General features: G+C 54.6%; 1 protein-coding gene across 3 annotated transcripts in view; it reads right to left on the bottom strand.

Moving 5' to 3' along the window:
* The window catches only part of LRCH4 (leucine rich repeats and calponin homology domain containing 4), a 57,026-nt gene that overhangs the window by 9,293 nt on the left and 24,962 nt on the right, over positions 1-22,771 (bottom strand). For all 3 annotated transcript variants that reach the window (XM_035135110.2, XM_035135109.2, XM_060281958.1), the window contains exons 2-13: positions 7,598-7,742; positions 6,828-6,954; positions 5,942-6,047; positions 5,656-5,792; positions 5,257-5,375; positions 4,965-5,061; positions 4,345-4,432; positions 4,082-4,203; positions 3,419-3,483; positions 2,867-3,001; positions 1,895-1,946; positions 652-700 (exon numbers count right to left, since the gene is read on the bottom strand). In XM_035135110.2, the coding sequence (XP_034991001.1) occupies positions 652-700; positions 1,895-1,946; positions 2,867-3,001; positions 3,419-3,483; positions 4,082-4,203; positions 4,345-4,432; positions 4,965-5,061; positions 5,257-5,375; positions 5,656-5,792; positions 5,942-6,047; positions 6,828-6,954; positions 7,598-7,742 (1,242 nt within the window). The remainder of the gene's footprint in view (positions 1-651; positions 701-1,894; positions 1,947-2,866; positions 3,002-3,418; positions 3,484-4,081; positions 4,204-4,344; positions 4,433-4,964; positions 5,062-5,256; positions 5,376-5,655; positions 5,793-5,941; positions 6,048-6,827; positions 6,955-7,597; positions 7,743-22,771) is intronic.

Below are 22,771 nucleotides of genomic sequence, written 5' to 3'. Positions count from 1 at the left end.
GAGGTTCAGTGCAGAATGCTGCAGTCCGATTGCTGACTGCGGCAAGGCCTTGTCTGGTGCATGTGGCAACCGTGATGCAGAACGGAAGGCGAGAGGCAGGGCGTCACACAGGGTGACTCTGAAATCCGAAAGCCCCAAACCTACCCCTGGAGCTTAGACAAGCCTTCTCAGGTGTTAAGAAAGTCGACGAGAGTTACCAACTTGTTTTTTAGTCTTGTTGTTGTTGTTTAGTCGTTTAGTCGTGTCCGACTCTTCGTGACCCCATGGACCAGAGCACGCCAGGCACTCCTGTCTTGCACTGCCTCCCGCAGTTTGGTCAAACTCATGTTCGTAGCTTTGAGAACACTGTCCAGCCATCTCGTCCTCTGTCGTCCCTTTCTCCTTGTGCCCTCCATCTTTCCCAACATCAGGGTCTTTTCCAGGGAGTCTTCTCTTCTCATGAAGTGGCCAAAGTATTGGAGCCTCAGCTTCAGGATCTGTTTTTTAGTCTAGCACTATTTTAACTTGAATTATGACTGTTGATTTTTCATTGCAAACCACTTTGAGGCTTTTGCTTCTTACCAGATTTTATAAAATAAAATAAAATAAATGCTTCCCCCTCTGCTTGCCAGAAGACTCACCCCCCCAAAAAAATTATTAGGAGGAACTCACCTGCAGAGTGCGAAGTTTGCCTGGGGGAGCCAGAAAGCTGCTCTGATCCCTAAAAGAGAGATATGGGGGGGGGGTCACAGTTACTTGGATTCAGGACAGATAAAACCAAATCCTTCTTCATGCAGCGCATAGTTAAACTGCGGAACTCCCTCCTGCAGGAGGAAGGGATGGCTGCTAACTTTGATGCCTTAGAGGATTAGACAAATTCATGGAGGAGAGGGCTATTGAGGGCTCCTATCCTCAGTGGCTATGGTTTGCCTCCAGTTGGAGGAGGCGATGCTTCTGAATGCCAGTTTCTGGAAACCCCAGAAGGAGGGGAGGGGGCTCTTGTGCTCAGATCCTGCTAGCAGGTTTCCAGCAGGCACCTGGATGGCCTCTGTGAGAAGAGGATGCTGGGCTAGATGGGGCCCCTTTGGCCTGATCCAGCAGCAACAGCTTTTCTTATGGAACCTCCAGGTCCGGTGGCAGTCTATCTAGAGTCCTAGGTCCTTAGGGGCAATTGGCCACTGTGAGAACAGGAGGTTGGACTACTAGGCAGACCCAGGGCCGGTGCTAGGGCTTTTTGCACCCTAGGCAAAATCACATTCTGGCGCCCCCCCCCCCGGCACATGCGCCATGACGCATGCGCCATGCCCCACGCACAACGCCGCTGACGCCCCTGTGTCCCCTCCATAGGCGGGAGGAGCGCAAGCCAAAAGGAGAGCTCAGCGCCCTCCCACCTGTGGAGGGGATGCTGTGAGCTCTTCAGCGGCTGTAGCGAGTGAGCGGCGGCAGCAGCAGCAGCAGCAGCAGCACCCATAGCTGAAGCTTTCAACTATGGGCACTGCCGCCGCCCCCACCCGCTCTCTGCAGCCGCTGAGGAGCTCACAGCGTCCCCTCCATAGGCAGGAGGAGCGCGAGCGAGCGCCGTGGGAGGGCGGCGGCGGCGCGGGTTTTTTGCGGGGCAGGCTGGCCAGCGCCCCCTCCATTTACACGCCCTAGGCGATTGCCTAGTCCACCTAAATGGACGCACCGGCCCTGGGCAGACCGCTGGCCTGATGTCATTATACAAAGGGAGGGGCAGACACCTGAGCGATGCGGCACAAGTTACACAGCAGAAGTCAGCCCTCCTAGACTGCAGGGAGCCTTCATTGTGAAGCCACGTGAAGAGCCCCTGAAATGTTCTGAATGGAAAGCAGACACACGGGGGGGGGTGGTGGACACACACATGCACACCTCTCTCTCTGCGTTCATCCATCCTTACCTGGCTCCGATTCTTCAGCTGGGAGAGGCTGCTGCTGCTGCTTTCTGCCAGGCTGACGTGGGGGAGGAAAGAAACTCAGAGTCAAGGAGAGAGAGAGAGAAGCTGGACCCGTCCTGGGTGGAGGGGCTGCATCACTCAGGACCCCCTTTCCCAACAGCCCGGCTGGCATAGCGGTTACAGGATTGGACCCAGGAGGCCCGGGTTCAAATCCACGCAATCGGCCATGAAGCCAGTCATCTCCGCCTCCCAGTCTAATCTACCCCGCAGGGTCGTTGTGGGGATTAAAGGAGGAGGAGGAGGAGAATCACACACACCACCTTGAGCTCCTCGGAGGAAAGGGCAGAGCTATCAATGCAATAAATGAAATGAAACGAAATATAGCGGTACCTCGGTTGTCGGACGGGATCTGTTCCGGAAGACTGTTTGACTTCTGAAACATTCGACAACCGAGGACGCAAAGGGTGGTCGGCAAAGTCAGTGGAGAAAAAAAAGAAAAACATGCAACGGAGGCCGTTCGACTTCCGAGGTGTATTTGAAAACAGAAGTGTTTACTTCCGGGTTTTTGGCGTTCGAGCTCCGAAACGTTTGGCTTCCGAGACGCTTGAAAACCGAGGTACCACTGTAGAAAGAGCCACTGGCTTCTGGGTTTTAAGAAGGGAGTCCCATCTTATTTATTCAGTGAAGAGAGCAATAGAAATAGCAGCCAACAGCATAAAGTGGGCAGAGGATTGGGGTGAGGAGGCCTGGATTCAAGTCCTCCCTCTGACAGGCAGGGGGGGGGGTGCAGCTTTGGGCTACAGGCAGGCAGTTAAGGGCACCTCCTTCCGCAAGGGTTAAGCGATGTCTGCTTCTAACTTCTTGTGGCATTATGGCATGGTTTTATTGCTGCATTTTTTTTTTATGATGGGGTGGTATGCAAACCCTGTTATAAATAAGCAGAAGGACCAGCCCCCGACCCCTCCCAGCCGTTACCTCTCCCTCCTCTCGGCCCCCTGGCTCCACAGGGGCCGCTGCTGAAGCTGCTGTCGCTCCCTCTCCTGCCACAGCTGCAGGATCTCCGGGCGCCGGCGCTCTTCCCCAAATGGCTCCGGCCTGGGCAGGCTGGCCCTGGAGGAGGGGGAAAGCAAGAGGCAGGGTGTCGCAGAGACTGTGGAGGGACAACGCCCCCCCCCCCCCAGCAGCGCAGGACACAAAAAGCATGGGGGTCGCTGCCCTTCATTGGCTGCCCGCCTGCAAAAGGGAAAAGCTTCTCCCCTTCAGCTGGAGGGAGGGAGCACCATTCGACAGCAAGAGGGCTCAAATCCCAGAGGAGCATGTGGGGTTTGGGCCATTCCCGGCAGCCAAGAGGGATTTGAGGACCCCCACACTCCAAGCTCAGGTTTGAGTATGGGGCAGGCAACGGCACCCTGGGAGGAAGAGGAGCTGGAGGAGTCGGAAAGGAGACCCCACAGGGACGCTCTGCTCCACGAGGCACAAGATCGACTCACTCACACAGGGAGCTGGCCGCAAGGTGGCGCCACACACCTGTTTTCCGCAAGTCCTGTTTTCTGGAGGGAAGTAGAGGAGCTCTTCCTGGGCTTCTGGAAGTCCTAGAAGAGGCCACGAGGGTGGGAAGAGAGAAAGCGTGAGGAAATAAAGCGGGAAAAGGGAGGAATTTGCTGGTTGAAGCTGCAACGTGACAGCTTAGAAAATTATGCCCGGGGAGGAGAAGGCGGAAAGGGGAAAGCTTTCATCCCTCTTTCGTGACGCCAGAACTCGTCCCGTGAAGCGGAGTGTTGGGGGATTTGGGGCAGGGAAAACAAAGTCCGTTTTTCACAGCTGAACTGTGGAACTCCCTCCGGCAGAACACAAACACGAGAAGGTGGTCAGGACGTCTTCCTACTGGGAGTCCAACCCTCTTGTGCCCCACCCCACCCCCTGATGATAATCTTGTTCAAGCAAAACAAGATGATTCAGAAGCTTTTGGCCCCCAGCCCACCCCTAGCACCCAAACACCACACGCTGCCCACCAAGGACCCCAGAGTCGTTCCTCTGCTTGTGGAGAATGCAACGGGCCTCGCCATCCTTGGACTCTACCCCTGCCCTCCCTTCCAACTCTCCCAGCAGGACATGGGGAAATCCTGCCCCGGGAGGACCCAAGAGTAACCGCGAGAGGTCTGCCAGCAGGAGGGCAAGCTCCATTCTCACCTCGGTGGGTGCTGTCCCCAGAGAGGCGCTCTCTGGCTTTCCCATGGAGACCTCGTCCTCCTCTTCCTCCCCATTGACGCTGCTGTCGATGTAGTCGATCTGCTCCAGATCAGCAGCGTCCACTGCAGGCAGGCAGGAGGTTAGGGCTCAGGTCTCCCTCCTTTTCCCTCCCTCCAGGCCCAAAGTCAGGCCTTGCTGTTAGCAAAAAGTCAGGCCTTGCTGTTAGCAACCCCACCCCCACCCCATTTTGCCTGGCTCCTCACCCGTCCCGTTGCGCTTCTCCCTCAACTGCTTGGGGTCTCTGGCCAGCTCAGCAATGCGGAAGGAGAGGTCCGAAAACTCGTCTGTGGACTGAGAAGCGGGGAGAGCAGGGGGCAGCGAAGGAGAAGAGGGAAACAGCAAATGACGGGTGGTAAGGGCCATCTGACAGCTGAACGGACTCCTTTGCTGGAGGCTTTTAAGCAGAGGTGGCATGATTCTTGAGCTGAGATTCCTGCCCTGCAGGGGGCTGGACTAGATAACCCACGGGGGTCCCTTCCAACTTTACGATGCTAGAATTCTATGGCCTTGGAAGGTGGTGGGCTCTCCTTTGTATTTCAAGCAGAGTCTGGATAGGCTTCTGTCAGGGATTACTGAGCTGTGATCATCGGCCGCCTGTCAGGCATGAGGGAGCCGCTGCCGGGGGCTGGACTGGATGAGCCTCGGGGGACCCCTTCCAACCCTGCTATCCCATAACTAGAATGGCACACAACCGGGCCGGAGGCTCACGTCACACCCCTCTGGCTGTAAGGTTTTCAAGGGCCCCCTGCAAAGCCCCTCCCTCCCTTCCCTTTGCAACTGTAAAAAACATCCCTGCAAGGAGATCAGGAAGGCGTTCCCGCACCTCGTTCCCCGACCACCGCTTGCTCCCACTGTCAACGCTGTTGAAGCCCGAGTCGAGGCCGCCATACTGCCGCACGGGGTAGAAGTCGTCTGGGAGGCTGGGGGAACAGACACAGAAACAAGCCTCTTGGAAACAATGCTCTTCCGGCCCCCCTCCAGCGGCTAAAGCTGCTCCAGAGCCACCTCCTCCCAGGTACAGCCTCTCTCCTCCTTCCCTTCCTGGCCCCAGACACGCTGCTCCTTCCCAGCAGTTGCTTAGCAGAGCCTCCCAGGCCCCCCTCTTCCCCCCTTACCACGTCCCGAAGCCGGCAGGGCGGGTTCCTTGTGCGAACTCTGCCAGGTCCGGCCGCGCCTTGCTGCAGGCCTCCATGTTGAGGTATTTGAAGATGTGGATTTTGCCTTTCAAGCAGATCTGCAGGGAGAACGGGGGCGCTGGGTCACAGGGAGGTGGCGGCTCCCGCAAAACGAAGGCCGCCTGCCCCGTTTAGCAAGGAGGAGGTGCAACAAGTTGCCGGATCGCACCTGCCTTCCCCACCAGCCTGTTACATCCTGGCCCCCAGGCCCCACTGAGAGCCTGAGCAGGATAAATGGAAAGGGTGGGGTGTGTTTGGGGAGAACCACAGTCCAGCTCCGCCCCCTCCCCTCCAAGCGATCTCTGCTCTCAACTGCCCACCCCCCTGCTCCCCTGTTACCTGCGCAGGTGGGAACTGCAAAGGGTTGTTCTCCAGCAGGATGGACTGCAGGTGCCGTAGGTGGCGGTAGCAGGTGGGAATGCGGACGACGCGGTTGCAGGAGAAGTCCAGCCGCACCAAGGGAAGCTCCGCCAGCTCTGAGGGGGAGGGGCAAAGCACAGGCGTCTGTGAGCGAGGGGAAGAAGCGGGGCAGGGAGGGCTCCCTCCGCCACCCGTTTAGAAGCACGGGATCTGCTGGTGCCCAGGTGGCAGCGGCAAAGGAGGGAGGCTTTGGGCGGGCACCGACCTTCGGGCAGGATGGCAATTTGGTTCCTCCGGACGTTGAGATCCCGAAGAGACTCCAGGCCGCCCACACTCGCCGGCAGGGACTGCAGCTCATTGCTGCTGACGTCCTGAGGCAGAAAAGAGGATTTGGGAAAAGGCCACAGGTGAGCAGAGCCCCATCCCAGTGCCGGGAGAGGGGGGGGGAGGGAGGGAGAAAGCCTTAGAGGTGCCAGGACCAAGACTGCTTTGGAGACATCTCACATGGGGCAGGGAGAGAAAGCTTATTTATTTCATAAAATTTACATACTAGTAATTTTATTTAATTTTCAAAAAAGCCAACCACCACCTCAAAGTAGTTTTACCAAAAAGATAAAACAATGAAATCACAAGGACACAGACTGTCTAATGGCAGACAGGCTGGGAAAAGAGGACGGTTTTTGCCTGGCACCTAAATATACGTCACGGTAGCACCAGGCGAGCCTCTCTGGGGGAGGACATTCCATAAATGGGGAGCCACCACAGAAAAGGCCCAGTTCTCGTGTTGTCTTGGTATGTTTGAGTGGACAGAGAGCCCCCCCCCCCCAATTCTACCTAGGCGTCCTCGAGGTGATTTGGGGTGAGAGAGGGATACAAGCAGGCTGTCTGCAGGAGGTTGTCCTAGCAGATTGAAGCATGTGATGGTTGTGTGAATTGGGTGGTGGTGGTCCTGCTGCCTTTTGGGTTTAGGGCTGGAGGGCCTTGGGGATCCCCCCATCCCTCACCCTCCATGTGGCTTCAGCCCAGCTGAGCCTGGAGACACCAGCGAGGCTGAACCCTGGGGGAAGGCAAGGAAGGGGGTCCCGCCTCCCGGTGGCTTCTGCCCTGTCCCTTGGAGGAATTCCACACACACCCCGGCGTTGCTGACTCACCAGTTGGCGGAGGGTACTGAGGGTGCCAATGTCATCGGGTAGGGAGACCAGCTTGTTGTTGCTGGCGATGAGGACCTTGAGGGGCAGCAGGCAGAGGCAGGAGGGCAGGGAAGAGAGCTGGTTGCGGCTGCAGGGAAGAAGACAACAGTGGAAGAGGAGGAGGAGGAGGAGGAGGAGAGATCTGGTTTCCCAAATCTCTGGGGAGACTGGCAAAGCAGTCTTATCTATTTCACCCTGAGGCCAACACGCCAGACTGCAGCATTAGAAGCAATTGGAAAAGATATGAAACAGCATTGTTATAATGGGGCTATTGTTGGAATAATAACCTTGGGAAACTAAAAATAAATAAACAAAAGCAATTTGAAACAGCTTGCAACCAGGGAAATAAGGTGGGTCGTGAGATCACACAGCTCAAGTGGCAAAAGCCAGGGTGGGGTGAAGGCGCCAGGCGCACCTCTGAGGGAAGAAAGGACAGCTCTCCTGGGGCAGGCGACCCCCTGAGCCTCCGAGGGCAGAGGAACGTCCGAGAGGGCCCCCTCTGCCGATCTTGGCGCCCCGGAGGGTTTGTAGGGAATGGGGCCCGAGTCGACTCATGCAGGGCTTTAAACGCCAACGTGAGCACTTGGAACTGGGCCTGGAAGAGAACTGGCAACCGGCGCAGCTGCTTTAGAGAAAGGGTCAGTGAGGGGATCCAGAGAGCTCTAGCCGCACCCCTGGAGAAACACCCCGGTCCCCCTCCCCTTCTCTGGCTGCCCCCTTGTGCGAGTTACCTGACGTTCAGGTAGGTGAGGGCTTGGAGGTTGGCGATGGCGGGCGGGATGCTGCGGAGGCAGTTGTGGTACAGGCTCAGCCCTTCCAGGGACATCAAGTGGCAGGCGTCTTCGGGGACCTCGGCAAAGCGGTTTCGGGAGAGGTCTGGCAGGGAAGAGCACAGGGTCCTTAAACTCCCAGGAAGCCCCTGGAGAGTCAAATGGAGCCCCCCCCCTCTGCCCAACACTTCCATGTCACTCAGGCTAGCCGACAGAAGCCTCTGCTGAGGCTCTTTGCTCCAGCCCAAGAGGGTCACTTTGGACAGGAGGAGGAGGAGTCAGGCAGCCCCACAGCTAAGCCTCCCCAGGGGCAGGTCGCTGGAGGCTGAAGGGGAAGGAGCATTCAAAATCCCCCAGGTGCCAGGCACGTTTTGTGACTGGCATGGGTCCAATTGCAACCATGTGGATCTCGGGAGGCCAGGTTGGCAATGGAAGGATATTGACAAGCTGGAACGTGTCCAGAAGAAGGCAACGAAAATGGTCAAAGGCCTGGAAACGATGCCTTATGAGGAACGGCTTAGGGAGCTGGGTATGTTTAGCCTGGAGAAGAGGTTAAGGGGGGATATGATAGCCATGTTCAAATATATAAAAGGATGTCATATAGAGGAGGGAGAAAGGTTGTTTTCTGCTGCTCCAGAGAAGCGGACACGGAGCAATGGATTCAAACTACAAGAAAGAAGATTCCACCTAAACATTAGGAATAACTTCCTGACAGTAAGTCCACCTAGTTTGAATCGATTCTATGACTCTATGACTTGTGAGGAACGGTTGAGGGATAGGAGAGCCACCTTCAGAAATTTGAAGGCCTGTCCCCTGTAAGATTGGGCACAACCATGTTTCCTGCTGCTGCAGAGGGCAGGACCCAAAGCGAGGGATTCAAACTACAAGAAAGGAGATTCTGGCTCAACTTTAGGAAGAACTTTCAGAGGGTCAGAGCCGTTTGACAGGGGAACGGACGACCTCGGAAGTGGGCAGACAGTTTTTAAGGCTGTCATAGATTCTTCAGCTGTAATTCCTGGACTAGGTGGCCCTCGGGGTCCCACTTCTGCGACTCCAAAGCTGGGCCATGCTGAATCTCGAAACAATATACAAAGCGTATTTCAAATAGAATACACCACTCAAACCTCCACTCAGCCCTGAAGCTTCCTGGGTGACCTTGGAGTCAGTCCCGGCCTCCTAACCTCCCTCGCAGGGTCGTGGTAGGGATTGATTGAGGGGGTGAACTGCGTCTCCCTTGTAGGAAAAGGCAGAATACAGTGTGTAACCTCAGTTGTTGAATGTAACCCGTTCTGGAACCATTAGACTTCCGAGACGCTCAACTTCCGAGGTGTTCAAAAACGGAAGCATTCACTTCTGTGTTGTCAGCATTCGAAAGCCGAAACGTTCAACTTCTGAAGCGTTCGACAACCGAGGTTCCGCTGTATAAATGCAATGAATCTGCTCTTATGCTGACCTGTGTAAGAGAGCTGGAGGGGCCAGCCAGATCATAGAATCATAGAATCGTAGAGTTGGAAGAGACCACAAGGGCCATCCAGTCCAACCCCCTGCCAAGCAGGAAACACCATCAAAGCATTCTTGGCATATGCCTGTCAAGCCTCTGCTTAAAGACCTCCAAAGAAGGAGACTCCACCACACTCCTTGGTAGCAAATTCCACTGCCAAACAGACCACTTCCTCTCCAGCCAGGCAAACCACAGATTCTGCTGACCCTCCGGGAGTCTCTGGCCAGCTATGCCTCCTGACCCCCTCCTCCAGGAGTCTTCCCACCCTCCGCCTGGGGGAAGAAGGCGACAGAGACAAGGCCTTGGGTGGGTGTGTATGAATCTGCAAGCAGTCCTCCCTCTCTGAAGGGTGGAAAGCCCAGAAGGCAGCTTCAGGAAGACGCTACAGCGCTCGCTTTCTGCTATGTGTCTGCTCAGATGATGTTTTGGAAGGAGGAGGAGGAGCAGCAGCTAAATTTAGAAGCAGCCCTTCCAAGTATCCAGGAAGAGAGGCTCCTCGAGTGCCCAGCGGAGGAGGAAGAGGCGGTGGTGCTGAGGCCGGCCTCTTCTCCACTGGGGTGGGCTTCCTCGCAAGGAGGCTACCTTGGCAGCTGTAAGGACAACAACAAAAAACCGCCCAGCCTCAAGTTCCTGGCTCAGCGTTTGCTCCTTGAAGGATTTTGCATTAAAAATGGGGAGGTTCGTGGGTGAAGGGAATCACAGAATCACAGGCGAATTTCTCAAGGGGGAAATCTCAAGTGTCAGATATGAAAGGGAGGCGCCAAATGTCTCCGTAAACCAGGGTTACAGTCACCAAAACGGAAGGCCTGGTTGCCATTTGGGGGCCAGGCAGCTCTTAAGTTGTATTTTTTCAACACGGCTTTTGGTTCCTGAAATTCATTCTGATAAAATGTAACGGGAGAGAATTCTACAGGATGTGTTGCTGGTGTGCGGAAACAGTCCAGATTAAAGGATCCCCAGGCAGGTACCTCCAGGTGGTGGAGACGCACCTTCACTTGGCCCCTGGTGGCCGACAGCCAAATGCAAAATGCGCCTGGTGGATTTCGAAGGCTGCTCAGAACAGACCCACCTGAAAGCAAAGAGGCTTTTTGCAAAACTCAAGTGGGACGCTAAGCTCTCCTGCGGCTCTGCAGTCAGATGCAGAAAAGCCACAGAGCGCCCTGATCTTTCTGAAGAAGTGGCCAAATGGGGAAGGAGAATCTTCTGAAGATCAGGAGAGGCAGGAAGAGCCTGAAGGAACTGGGTGCACATTGCCCAGAGGAATGGGGGGTTTTTTTAGGGGGGGGAAAGAAAAAGTACGGGTGGTAACAATGATGCGCTTAAGATGAACTGGCTGGATCTGAGGACAAGAGCCAGACTCTCCCCTCCTGCAGTTTTCCAGCAACCGGGATTCAGAAGCAGAGCAACGCATCTGGAGGGCGAGGCTGGCAAACAGTGGACCTGGGTTCTAATGGTGCTCGGAGGATGCTGATCAGCTCACCTATGCTGCTGCTGCTGCCACCTCCCAATGTAGGCAACTGAAGGCAGCATTTTTATGGGGTGGGGGCAGGCAGGCAAAGGAGGGCGCTGCAGCAGCCTGGCAGATGGCTGAATGGAGCCAGCCCCCCCCCACCGCTTGAAGTTAACAATAGTGACAGAACAGCTGGTGCGCATGACCCTGCCCAGACACAGATGCCCACTGTGTGTGCCGGGAGGGCCAGGCTGGGTAAACGTTTTGTCAGCCATACGATCCGGAGAGGGCGGCACGAGGCCGAGAAGAAGGGAGCGTTTTGTTCTCGAGGGAGCCTGGCTCCCGAGCCCGAGGGAGACTCTGCTGCCGGCGCAACGGAGCTGGGAGCTGCCAGGAGGAGGATGGGGCCCAGGAGGAGGAGGAGGAGGAGATCGTACGGAGGGAGGGGGCTTTTCTTTGGGCAATGCCCTCGCTGCAGGAGATGCCAGCCTGGATCCAGACAAACTGGGTATCTCTGGGCACCTGTGGCTGCTGCTGGCATCTGTCCATCTCGGAAGACAATGGAGGGATGCGCCTTTGAGGGTGAGCTCAAGCAATTCTCAAGAGGCAGGATCCTAATGGCCCAACTTGTCCCGTGTCCTGTTCTCCCAGGGGCCGACCCAAGAACAAGGGCAGCCCTCTCCCCTCCTGTGGTTTCCAGCCATTGGGACCACAGACAACCTCCTCCTCCATCTCCATGAATCTGTCCAATCCTCTCATCATTTCTCTGCAGCTGCTTGATGTGAGGAAAGCCTTTCTGGGCCAGGCCAAAGGGGGCCCCTCCTAGCCCAGCTTCCTCTCCTCCCAGATGCCACACAAGGAAACCCCGAAAGCAGGACGCGGATGCTACAGCCCCACCCACCCGCCTGGGACCCCCAGCAACTGGCATTCAGAGCAGTGTTCGAAATCCCTAGCCGCATTTTGCTACGGGTGGGGGTCCAACTGCGTCAATGTGGAGATTTCTGGGCACCAGGTTGGCGACCCCAGTTTAAAAAGCTCCGCCTTAGTCCAGAGTTAATTCCATTTCCATTTCCACTGCATAGCTGCCAAGTTTTCCCTTTTCTTGCGAGGAAGCCTATTCAGTATAAGGGAAAATCCCTTAAAAAAAGGGATAACTTGGCAGCTATGTTCCACTGTGTCCCTTTCTCCTCCTTGCAAACTGGGACAGGTGAACTGTTGTTAAGAGCGAGCTACACTCAAGCTATGTAGCTGAGATCGTAGAATTGTAGCATTGGAGGGAACCCCGAAGATCATCTTTTCCAACCCCCGGTGAACAGACATTCCGTTGTGGCGCCCGTAAACTAGATTTATAAGGTGCCTCCGACTGCGGAGGGAGAACATGGTCCTCGCGGTGGGTGGCCAATCAAAGCTTCACGCTCCATGCACTTGTCCAAACCAGGGTTTCCCAAACTTGGGTCTCCAGCTGTTTTGGACCACAACTCCCATCATCCCTAACTAGCAGGACCAGTGGCCAGAGAAGATGGGGATTGTAGTCTGAAAACAGCTGGAGACCCAAGTCTGGGAAACCCTGATCTAAACTTATTCTGAAGTGATCCATTTAGCTGCAGGAGTAAATTCCATTGTCCCTTTCTGCCCTGCCTTCTCTTCCTGTCTCCTCTGCGCCGCCCTCCCCCCGGGTCTCCTCTTCTTCTGCCCCCTCTGCCCTTCCTCCTACGGCTGCTTTGCAACCGTTAAGTAATAAGCAAAAGGGGCCTGTTTTGTGTCACGCTAGCCAGAAAGGAAGGGGGGCGTCCAAGGGGAGGATAAGCGGCAATCTCACACTGGTGACCCGCTCAGAGTCCAGAGAGTCTGCAATGGGATGTAACTTCCTCTGGGTACTTGTGTTTGATGAACATTGGATCGGGTCCAAGGGGGCCCCTCTAGTCCAGCGTCCTGTCCTCACAGTGGCCAACCAGATTCCCATGATGGGAAGCCGGCAAGCAGGATCCAAGCACAAGAGCCACTCCCCCCCCCCCCCGCCGGCCCCGCAGTTTCTAGCAACTGGGATTCAGAAGCATCTCCGTCCTAAGCACAGCCACCCTGGCTAGGAGCCATAGAAAGCCCTCCAGGAATTCGTCAAATCCCCTCTTGCAGCTGTCTAGGTCAATGGTCATCACAGCCTCTTGTGGGAGGGAGTTCCACAGTTTAACTGCGCACTGCTTGAAGAAGGACACATTGTTTTCTCTTTCCGCTTATCTTCCAACGTTCAGCATCGTTGGATGTCCCCAAGCCTTGTAGCGTCATTCAAGAGGGTGAAAAAACTTCTCCCCGTAAATTTTATCCATGCATAATTTGAGACACCGCTTTCATGTCCACCCCTGGGCTCCTCTGCTTTTTTATAACCCAGAACGCGGCAGCTAGACTGGGGAATGGGAGCGGCCGCCGAGACCACATAACACCGGTCCTGAAAGACCTACATTGGCTCCCAGTACGTTTCCGAGCACAATTCAAAGTGTTGGTGCTGACCTTTAAAGCCCTAAATGGCTTCGGTCCAGTATACCTGAAGGAGCGTCTCCTCCCCCATCGTTGTGCCCGGACACTGAGGTCCAGCGCCGAGGGCCTTCTGGCGGTTCCCTCGTTACGAGAAGCCAAGTTACAGGGAACCAGGCAGAGGGCCTTCTCGGTAGTGGCGCCCACCCTGTGGAATGCCCTCCCACCAGAGGTCAAAGAAAACAACAATTACCAGACCTTTAGAAGGCATCTTAAGGCAGCCCTGTTTAGGGAAGCTTTTAATGTTTGATGAATTTCTGTATTTTAATGTTTTGTTGGAAGCCGCCCAGAGTGGCCGGGAGAACCCGGCCAGATGGGAGGGGTATAAATAATAAATTATTATTTATTATTATTATTATTATTATTATTATTATTATTATTATTAACCTAAAAAAGCCCCAAATGTTGAAACCTGTTCTCTAGGAGTAGTTCCTTCCCTTTCCCAAGATAAGGAAGAGGGATGGAGGAGATATATTTAGGCATCAGACCTGCCCTGAGTAGGGTTCCCCCCCTCCCTTTTAGGGTTGGGGGACAAGGAGCGCTGCCAAGATGTGCTGCTGCCGCCGCCAACTTTCTTAGAAAGGTGTGCAGAGATTCGGGCTGGCTTTGGGTGGCTGCCCAGGCCTTGCCCCTCCCTCAACAGCGGCAGGCGTGAAAGAAGGGGGGGAAATCCCCCTTATCAGTGAACATGCAACTGCAACACAGATTAAGCAATACTGGGGAGCTGTTCCTTGGGAGGCGGGGAGGGGGGAGGCAGGCACAGCCCTGACTTCTGGAGATAAAAGCTGCTTTCTGCTTACCCGCCTGTACAGTATTACAATAGCGGTTGGCAGTGCCAACAGAGCTGACCTGAAGAGCTGCCTGACATGCCACAGCAAAAACGCAGCGAGACGAGACCTGCAGGAATTCCACCGGTGGCTTTGGCACAAATCCGCTAATCGGAGCTTTGTTGAATCACAGAATTGCAGAGTCGTCTAGGGCTCATCTAGTCTAACCCCCTGCAATGCAGGAATCGCGGCTAAATAATCCCTGACAGATGGCCATCCAACCTCTCTCTCTAAAAAAAAATCTCCAATGAAGGAGAGTCCACTGCCTTTCAAGGAAGTCCATTCCACTGCTGAATGGCTCCTGCCATCAGAAAAGTCTTCCTGAGGTTTAGTCAGAATCTCCTTCCTTGCAATCTGAATCTAGAGCAGTAGAAAACAAGCCTGCTCTACCTTCCATGCCGTGTTTGAAATTAGCCAGGCGCCAGGCGCATTTTGCACCTGGCTTTCAGCCACTTGTGACCAAGAGAATATGCCTGGGCGCCAGGACGGTGCCTGACATCTCCAACCTCTGGGGATCCCTGGATCTCGGCTGCTTCCGCACACTAAGTCCCAACCGTGTAGAATTCCATCAGTTAGATTCAATCGGATTGAATTTCAGAAATCAAAATGCTTTTTCCGTGTAGCCTGAGCAGGAGCCCACACCCTTAGGAAAAAGAGGTCGGAATAGGCCAATATATATGTGGGCTGTCCCTGGGTCAAGAGACTTTTCTTCTTCTTTAAGTTCTCAAAGCTCTTAAACGAGCTCAAGGTTGTCCTTTGAGCTAGCCAGGTGCTCAACTGAGAATCAATCACAGCCAGTCCATCGCTTGAAAAATAAGACTTTAGAGCCGTCTTGGCCCAAAAGGGCAATGGCGATTGCAACCTTGGGTTTAGGCCTGCTTCCCGATTCTGGTACCAGGAGATTAAACGAGAGGTGTCTCCCGGAGCAACCAACTGCAGCTACTGTGCAACCAGGACGCTAGGTCTCACCTGAGCACTTCCCTTTTGGAAGGCAGGTACAAATTCCCCAAATAAAGCCCCTCTCCCTGCAGCTGGAAGGTACTGAGCGGGGAAGGGAGGGATCCTGCCACTGCGATGTGTGGCAGGTGCTGCCTCCTTCCCTGGAGCAGGTCTAAACCACATGAGAGGGAGAAAGGAGAGCTTGAGAAAGGTTTTGGCCTGGAGGAGCCGGGAAGGAGGGAAGCCCGTTGTCCGTCCGCCCCCCCCCCGCAAGGGCTGCCCCCCCGTCTCTCCTCGGGAGCTTCCTTCCTTCCTTCCTTCCAGCTCTTGCTTCAGATCCAGAGGCAGAGAGAGAGGAGCTACGTGAGGCTGCTGCAGCAACAACAGCAGCCCCCCCCCGTCTCCCTCTGTCCGTGTCCTGCGTCTGAACCCCTTGGCGTCCTTCCCTGCACACACGACTGCTCCAGAAGGGGATCCTCCCTCCCCCCCCCCGCAGCCGCCCCGGCTCAGCCCAAAGGAAGAGACAACACACAAGCCCTGGATCAAGTCCGCTCTGCTGTCTAGCCCCAATGCTCCTAAGAGCATAGGAAGAGCATCGGCCAGGCCAGGCCAAGAGGGGAATCTAGATAGACTGCCTCTGGCCCTGGAGGTTCCATAAGGACAAGGGAAGAGCCTGGCCTGCATCTTGTCCTCACAAGGGCTGACTGGATACCCATTATGGCAGGGGTGTCAAACTCAAATTCATCGGGGGCCGCATCAGCAGTTTGGTCACCCTCAAAGGGCCGGTTGTATCTGTAGGACTATGTGTCCACTCTTTATCATCATAAATTATTGTCACTGCATTCAATTATTACTGTTTTTTGTAATAATGTAAGTAATAACTAGCTCTGAAAGCAGAAACATAGTCAGAATAATGGCAAGTAGATATTCAAATGTACAATTATTGTACAATTTATTGAAAAATGATTTTTGGTAATTGCACTAGGTGGTGGAGGCTCGCTAGGGTTTCATGCAGGACCTTTGCAGAGCTACTAGTACCTGGAGATGCTGGGGTCCTTCTGCATGCAGGACAGATGTTCTGCCAGTGAGCCACCACCCTTCACCAAAGGGACTGGCTGAGGTTGACTCACTAGAGCTGCTCTCCTGGTTCCAGGGTTTAAGGGCCAGAAGTATAAAGCAGAATCCTATGTTTCTGAGGAGAGGGAGAGGGAGGGGAGGGAGGGAGGGAGGGAGGGAGGAAGGAAGGAAGGAAGGAAGAAAAGAGGGAGGGAGAGAGGAAGGAAGTAAAGAGGGGAGAGAAAGAAGAGTAGGAAATAAGGAAGGGAATAAAGAAGGAAAGAAAAAGAAAGAGGGAGAGAAGACGGAAAGGGAGAAAGAAGGAAGGAAGTAGAGGGAAAGAAAGAATAAGAATGAGGGAGAGGAAGAAAGATGGGAAGGACGGAAGGAAGGAAGGAAGGAAGGAAGGAAGGAAGGAAGGAAGGAAGGAAGAAAGAAAAGAGGGAGCAGGAGGGAGAGAGGAAGGAAAGAGGTGAGAGAAAGAATAGTAGGAAAGAAGGAATAAAGAAAGAAAGAAAAAGAAAGAGGGAGAGAAGACAGAGATAAAGAAGGAAGGAAGGAGAGGGAAAGAAAGAATAAGAACGAGAGAGAGGAAGAAAGAAAGGGAAGGGGGGGTCGCCGCCTTGATTCAGCGCCAGAAAAGAGCGCAAAGGGACCCACGGGCAAAAAGCATTTCCCGTGCAGCGTGAGGCAGTGGGTGTCCGTTTTAGGAGAAGTGCGTAAAGCCTCAGAGTTGCACGTTCGTGAGGCTGAGCCGCTGCTGAGCTCACGTTCATGAGGCTGAGCCGCAGCAGGAGGAGGAGGAGGTGAGGCAAGAGGAGGCGGAGGCTTGCCGGGTCGGTGCCCGGCAGCGCCGTGCGGAGAGTCCTGAGCCTCTGGGATGCAGCAGTGCTCTGTAGCACTTTGAATCCTCCTCCTCCTCCACACGGCGCTGCTGGGTGCTTTGTCTGTGCTTCAGCAGCAGCAGCAGCAGAAGCAGTTTCCAGGCGCCGAGCCGTGGCAGGAGGAGGAGGATTCAAAGTGCTACAGAGCACTGCTGCGTCGCAGAGGCTCGGGACTCTCCGTGCGGCGCTGCCGGCCGTTGACCCGGAAAGCTGCCTCCTTCTCCTGCTGTGGCTTGGGGCGCTCCACGCAGCGCTGCTCTGGCCGCCTTTCTACCCCCCCCCGCCCCCAGCTGTTTGTCGGCGCTTTGTCGGCGCGGCGCTTCAGAAGCAAGGTCCCGCTGCTGGGTCCCGCTGGCTGGGGCGCTCGGCGGGCCACATGACGAGGTCTGGCGGGCCGGATTTGGCCCCCGGGCCTTGTGTTTGACACCCGTGCATTATGGTAAACCAGCAAGCAGGATCTGGGCACAAGAGCACTCCTCTAGCTCCCAGAAACTGCTGCCAACTGTGGAGGCAGATCGCCCTCTCCTCCATGAATTTGTCTAATCCTCTTTTAGGACATGAACGTGTCTTTTCAGCAGTATTCATGACCCTGGTGCTTTCCAGATTTGGACTACAACTTTTCTTTGGACTACAACTCCCATCAGCCCCCAGCCAGCATGGCCAATAGTCAGGGAGGGTCCTGCCGCTTGTAGAGAGCACCGGGTTGGGGAAGGCTGCGTCACAGGGTCGCAAGCAGACTCAGGCCTGGTTTCTTTTGCAGAAAGGGTGCCCAACTTCCTCCAGTTTCAGGGAGGGACGCAAGTTGTGGCACTCAATCACCCCCCGCATCCTAGCTATAACAGGAGAAAATTACACATAATTTGAGATTTCAGCTACAACCTCCAGACGCTATTTATACGATCTGGCATTCCTTTCTTACATATACAGTGGAACCATCCTTTTCAAGACAACCTTCGCCACAAGCCTGGCAAATCGCAAACTAGACCTGATCACCTAAGAACGCTGATATTCTTTATGTGGAGACAACATCTATTATTCCCACTTTTTCTTTTCACGCCTTGGAACCTGCTATTTTAACCCATGAACTTATTTGATGTGCCCCTTTCATAGTTTTGCTATTCGTCTTTTCATTCCCATCTCCTTTTTTAATGGCTCTCCCTGTTTTAGACACATTATAAAACCAAATTTTAAAATCTTTACTAGGGATGGGCAATAGGACATAACCTAGGTTTGAACTCCATATCGTGATAACCGTTTCCTAAGATTTGACCTGGCAATACATCACGAATCATGATGCTTGCGTGTGTTTGTACTATGCAAAAATCTTATTGCGGGAAAAGCCGTGAAGCCAGCCAAGGACTCTACATACCGTGTTTCCCCCTTTTTAAGACACCGTCTTATTCTTTTTTTTACTCAAAAAACCCCACGGTGTCTTATTTTCAGGGGATGTCTTGTACCTTAAGGCCTCCTCGGAGGGGCCAGGCAGCTGGCTCGGGGTGCTGCTGGGCGCTCTGTGCGGTGCTGCTGCAGCAGCCGGTTCCAAGCACCAAGGCAGCAGGCCGGTTCCGGTTCCGGTGGCGAGGTGGCAGGCAAAAAAAAGGAAGAAGAAGAGGCCAGGCTGCTCCGCTCCCTCCAGCGCTGCAGGGTGCTCCGAGCGATCGGCGCTGCGGAGCGCTCTGCTGTGCAGCTGCCGTTTCCGGTGGCGGGGCGGCAGGAAAAAAAAGAGGCCAAGCCACTGCGCTCTGCCCGGCGCTGCGGAGCGCTCTGCTCTGCAGCCGTCGGTTCCGGTGGTGGGGCGGCAGGCTGCCTCGGGCAGGCAAAAAAAAGAGAGGCCAGGCTGCTGGCGCGGGCACTCCAGGCGCTCGCTGCTGCAGCAGCAGCCGGTTCCAGGCCCCTCTGGCTGGCTGGGTCCCACTGGCTGGCTGGGGCGCTCGACGGTCTCGTTCTACATGGCATGGAGGTATGCCTTATTTTCGGGGGGTGTCTTATGTTTCACTAATGCTAAAAAATGCTGCCATGGCTTACTTTCTGACTACGTATTAAAAAAGGGGAAACACGGTAGCTCCATCTTTGTTTCAGACATCACGATATGTCGGTATATCACAATGTTTAGCTGGTGGTATATCACGATATTGAAAACCAGACATTGTCTAGTCCTAATCTTTACCGAACGCCTACCCCAAATGTATTTTTCAAGGCCTAGGAACTTGATTTGGAGATCTCCAGTAGGCAGACATCTGCAATGGACAGGGGTGCAACTGCAGGTGGAAACGACCCATAGATTGTCACCTGAGGCCCTTCTTTGTGCTGCCCCCTCCACGGAAGGAACATCAAAACGGGGCCTTTTCACCGGTGGCTCCCCATTTGCAGAATTGCTTTCCTTTGGGAAGCTTGCCAGGTGCCATCACTGTATTATCTTCAGACGCCAAGCAAAAACATTCCTCCTTAGCCAGGCCTTCTGCCTTTAGCTACCTGTGGCCTTTTAGAGCCGAGGTGGGTGAGTTGCTTTTAATGTTTTAACACACACACACACATGTACATCATTTTGTAGGTGGCTTTAAGTTGCCATGGTAAAAAAAAGAGAGACTAATTAATTTAACTAATAAAGAGCAGCACACGGAAGGAGTTGCCATGGCAAAAAAGAGACACTAATTTAATAAATAAGTAAAAGAAATAAAAGAGCGGCGATGGTTGTGCAATGCGCATCTGAGGTTAGGCCTACATGTCCCACCCGCTCAGTTGCACACACACCCCCCCGTGCGGAAACAGCCCCACAGCCCACCCCCCAAAAGGAAGGAGGGGGAATCCGCCCCGAAGCCAGTCAGCTCCTCCTCTCCTGGAGGGCAGAGGGAAAGAGGCTGCCTTGCAAGCTGACCTCTTGCAGCCCCGCCAGGCATTTTGCAGCTGGCCTGTCTCCATGCAAAGGCAGCCCAAGGAGGCAGCTGCTCCTTCCTCTCCCTCTCCTTCCCACCCCCCAGCCAGAGCACACACACCCCCACCCCGGCTAAAAATAAGAGCTGGGGGAAAAGAAACCCCCAACCCACCAGATGTTTCCTTTCCAGGATAAAAGGAGGGCTTTTTGAAGAAGTCACTTGCTGGCTGACCGGCCGGCTGGCTGCACATTCCTCACAGGTGGAAACGTTGAGTGGGAGCCAGGAGGGAGCAGCTCTGGCTTTTCGGGGGGGGGTTCTCCTCTAGCTAAAGGTGCTCTGATGGGGGGTGGACAGGGAGAAGCTTCCCAGCAGCCCCCGGAAAACAAGGCTGGAAAGCCTGCAGTCCTCTCTTGCTCACGCCCAAGGATGGCTCCATGGGAGACATGGAGGCCACTTCTTAGTATTCTTATATTTATATCTCACTTAAACCTTTCAGGATATCTTTGGGAGAAGAAAAGGCCCAGGAGTAAACCCTATGTAAATCCAGAGAGGAGTCCCTAAGACGGTCGGATGGCATCTTGTACGCCTCCTTCCGGCAACGTCTTGCTCTGCTTTCCTTTGGACCACATCACCAAAGCCAAAAGGGGGCTGGGTCTTGTCATCTGGGCAGCCCGGGACCCCCAGACACACCGCCCCAGGCCTGCACCCCAGGGAGGCCACTTTGACTTCACCCCCAGAGGCGCACTCCGTTGTCTCTCGAGACAGGCAGATGGCAGCATCATCTATCTCTCAACCTTCTTCCTCCAAAGACCACAAGGTGGTGTATATATTTCTCCCCCTGTATCGCCACAACAAGCCTGTGAGGCAGGTAATAATAATAATAATAATAATAATAATAATAATAATAATTTATTTATACGCCACCCATCTGGCTGGGTTTCCCCAACCACCCTGGGCGGCTCCCAATCGAATATTAAAAACAAAATACAGCATTAAGCATTAAAAACTTCCCTAAACAGGCCTGCCTTCAGATGTCTCCTAACAGTCAGATAGCTGTTTATTTCCTTGACATCTGGTGGGAGGGCGTTCCACAGGTCGGGCGCCACCACTGAGAAGGCCCTCTGCCTGGTTCCCTGAAACCTCGCTTCTCGCAGGGAGGGAACTGCCAGAAGGCCCTCGGAGCTGGACCTCAGTGTTCGGGCAGAACGCTGGGGGTGGAGGTGCTCCTTCAGGGATACTGGACGGAGGCTGTTTAGGGCTTTCAAGGTCAGCACCAACACTTAGGCTGAGAGTGAGGGACTGGTCCGCAAGGCTGCTTCCTCACGGCCATGTGGGGTCTCCCCCACCTCAGGGGCTTAAGCCCACCACCCCACCCCAGCAGCACACAAGGGGCACCTCCAGCAGCGAGCGTGGATAGGAAGGCAGGGAGTCCTTGGAGTAGCAAGAGAAGGCTGGGGGGGGGCAGCAAGGAAGATGTTCCAGGATGTCCCTGCCCAAAGATGCCTACAAGGCAGAAGGAAGAGGGCTGAAGAAACCATGGTGGGGGTTTTAGGATAGGAATATAAGAAGCCGCCTTACACCATAGCAAGTCAGACTAATAGTGCATCTGGCTCAATACTGTCTACACTGGCTGGCGGCAGCAGCCGCTCCCCAGGGGTTTCTGCAGCCCTACCTGGAGATGCCGTTGGGGGCTGGAGCTGGGACCGCCTGCATGCAATGCTAACACTCTCCCCCTGAGTTAAGAAGGCCCTCCCCCAAAGCAGAGATGCGCAGAACTGCAGAGTTGGAAAGGGTCCCAGGGGTCATCTAGTCCAACCTCCATGCAATGCAGGAATTGTGGCTGAAGGATCCCTGAAAAATGGCCATCCAACCTCTGCTATAAAAAACTTCCAAGGAAGGAGAGTCCGCCCCCTTCCAAGGCCATCTGTTCTTCTTGAACGGCTCTCGCTGTCAGAAAGTCCTTCCTGGTGTTTAGTCGGAATCTTCTTTCTTGGGCCTTGAAGCCCTGGGTTCAGGTCCTCCCTTCTGGAGCGTCAAGAAACAAGCTTGCTCCATCTCCTATGTGACAGCCCTTGAGGTATTTGAAGGCGGCTCTCCGCCTCTTCTCCAGGCCAAACACCCCCCACTCCCTCAGGAGCTGTGCCCCCAATCAAGAGCTGTGCCTGTGGCCATGTGGCCCTGCAGGGGCTGATGGGAGTTGTAGTCTGAGAGATCTGGAGGGCGCCAGGACTGCAGAAGGCTGTCGTCAAGCAAAGGCTCATGCACACCTCCCAGGGTTGAGCTCTGCAAATTGTCAGCAGACAGCTGAGAGGCCAGGCATGAGTGGGGGGGTGGTCTTTGGGGACTGGAGGGACCCCGTCCCTCTCTGACAGCTGTTTCTCCCCCCCCCTCGAAACAGAGTCCCATTTCACAGCTGCCGGTGGCATTAACATTCCTCGGGCAAGAAGGCCAGGCCGGCCGGTTCCCCACGACACCCTCCAGGGAAGCTGCGGGGCTGGACGGGTCCTGCTCCCCACATACCCACTCTCTCTGCAAAGCCCACCTCAGGCGGGGGACATCCCTTCTGCAAACCACATAGAGGAAACGTAATGGCTATGCTCTGCCTCCACTGTTTACTTATTTATTTTCACAGGATCACAGAATTGTAGAGCTGGAAGGGAACCTGAGGGTCATCTAGTCCAACCCCCAAAATGGATATCCCCCCTTTTTATTATATCTATTTTATATCCCGCTTTTTTCTATAAGGAGCTCAAGGTGGCGCGCATGCTTCTCTCCCCGCCCCCCAACCGGCCTCATTTAATCCCCACAACAACCTTGTGAGGTAGGTCAGACGGATAGAAGGCAGCGACTAGCTCTAGGTCAGCCAGCAAACTTCATAGCCAAACGGGGATTTGAACCCTGGATCGGTGCCCCCACCCCCTCCAGCTTCATTTCCTACAACCTCCCCACCCCTAGAAACTGGGCCAGACCTCTACCTAGCTGAAGGCAGGTGGGTAGCACCTTCCTTTCTCCCCCACCCAAGGCCTGGCCCCTCCTGCAGTCAAGGCCAGGATTTCATAATCCTAGAATTGCGAGG

The sequence above is a fragment of the Zootoca vivipara genome, chromosome 13 (genome assembly GCF_963506605.1).
Source record: "Zootoca vivipara chromosome 13, rZooViv1.1, whole genome shotgun sequence".
Taxonomy (NCBI): Eukaryota; Metazoa; Chordata; class Lepidosauria; order Squamata; family Lacertidae; genus Zootoca; species Zootoca vivipara.
This window is presented reverse-complemented; position numbering and strand designations above follow the sequence as displayed.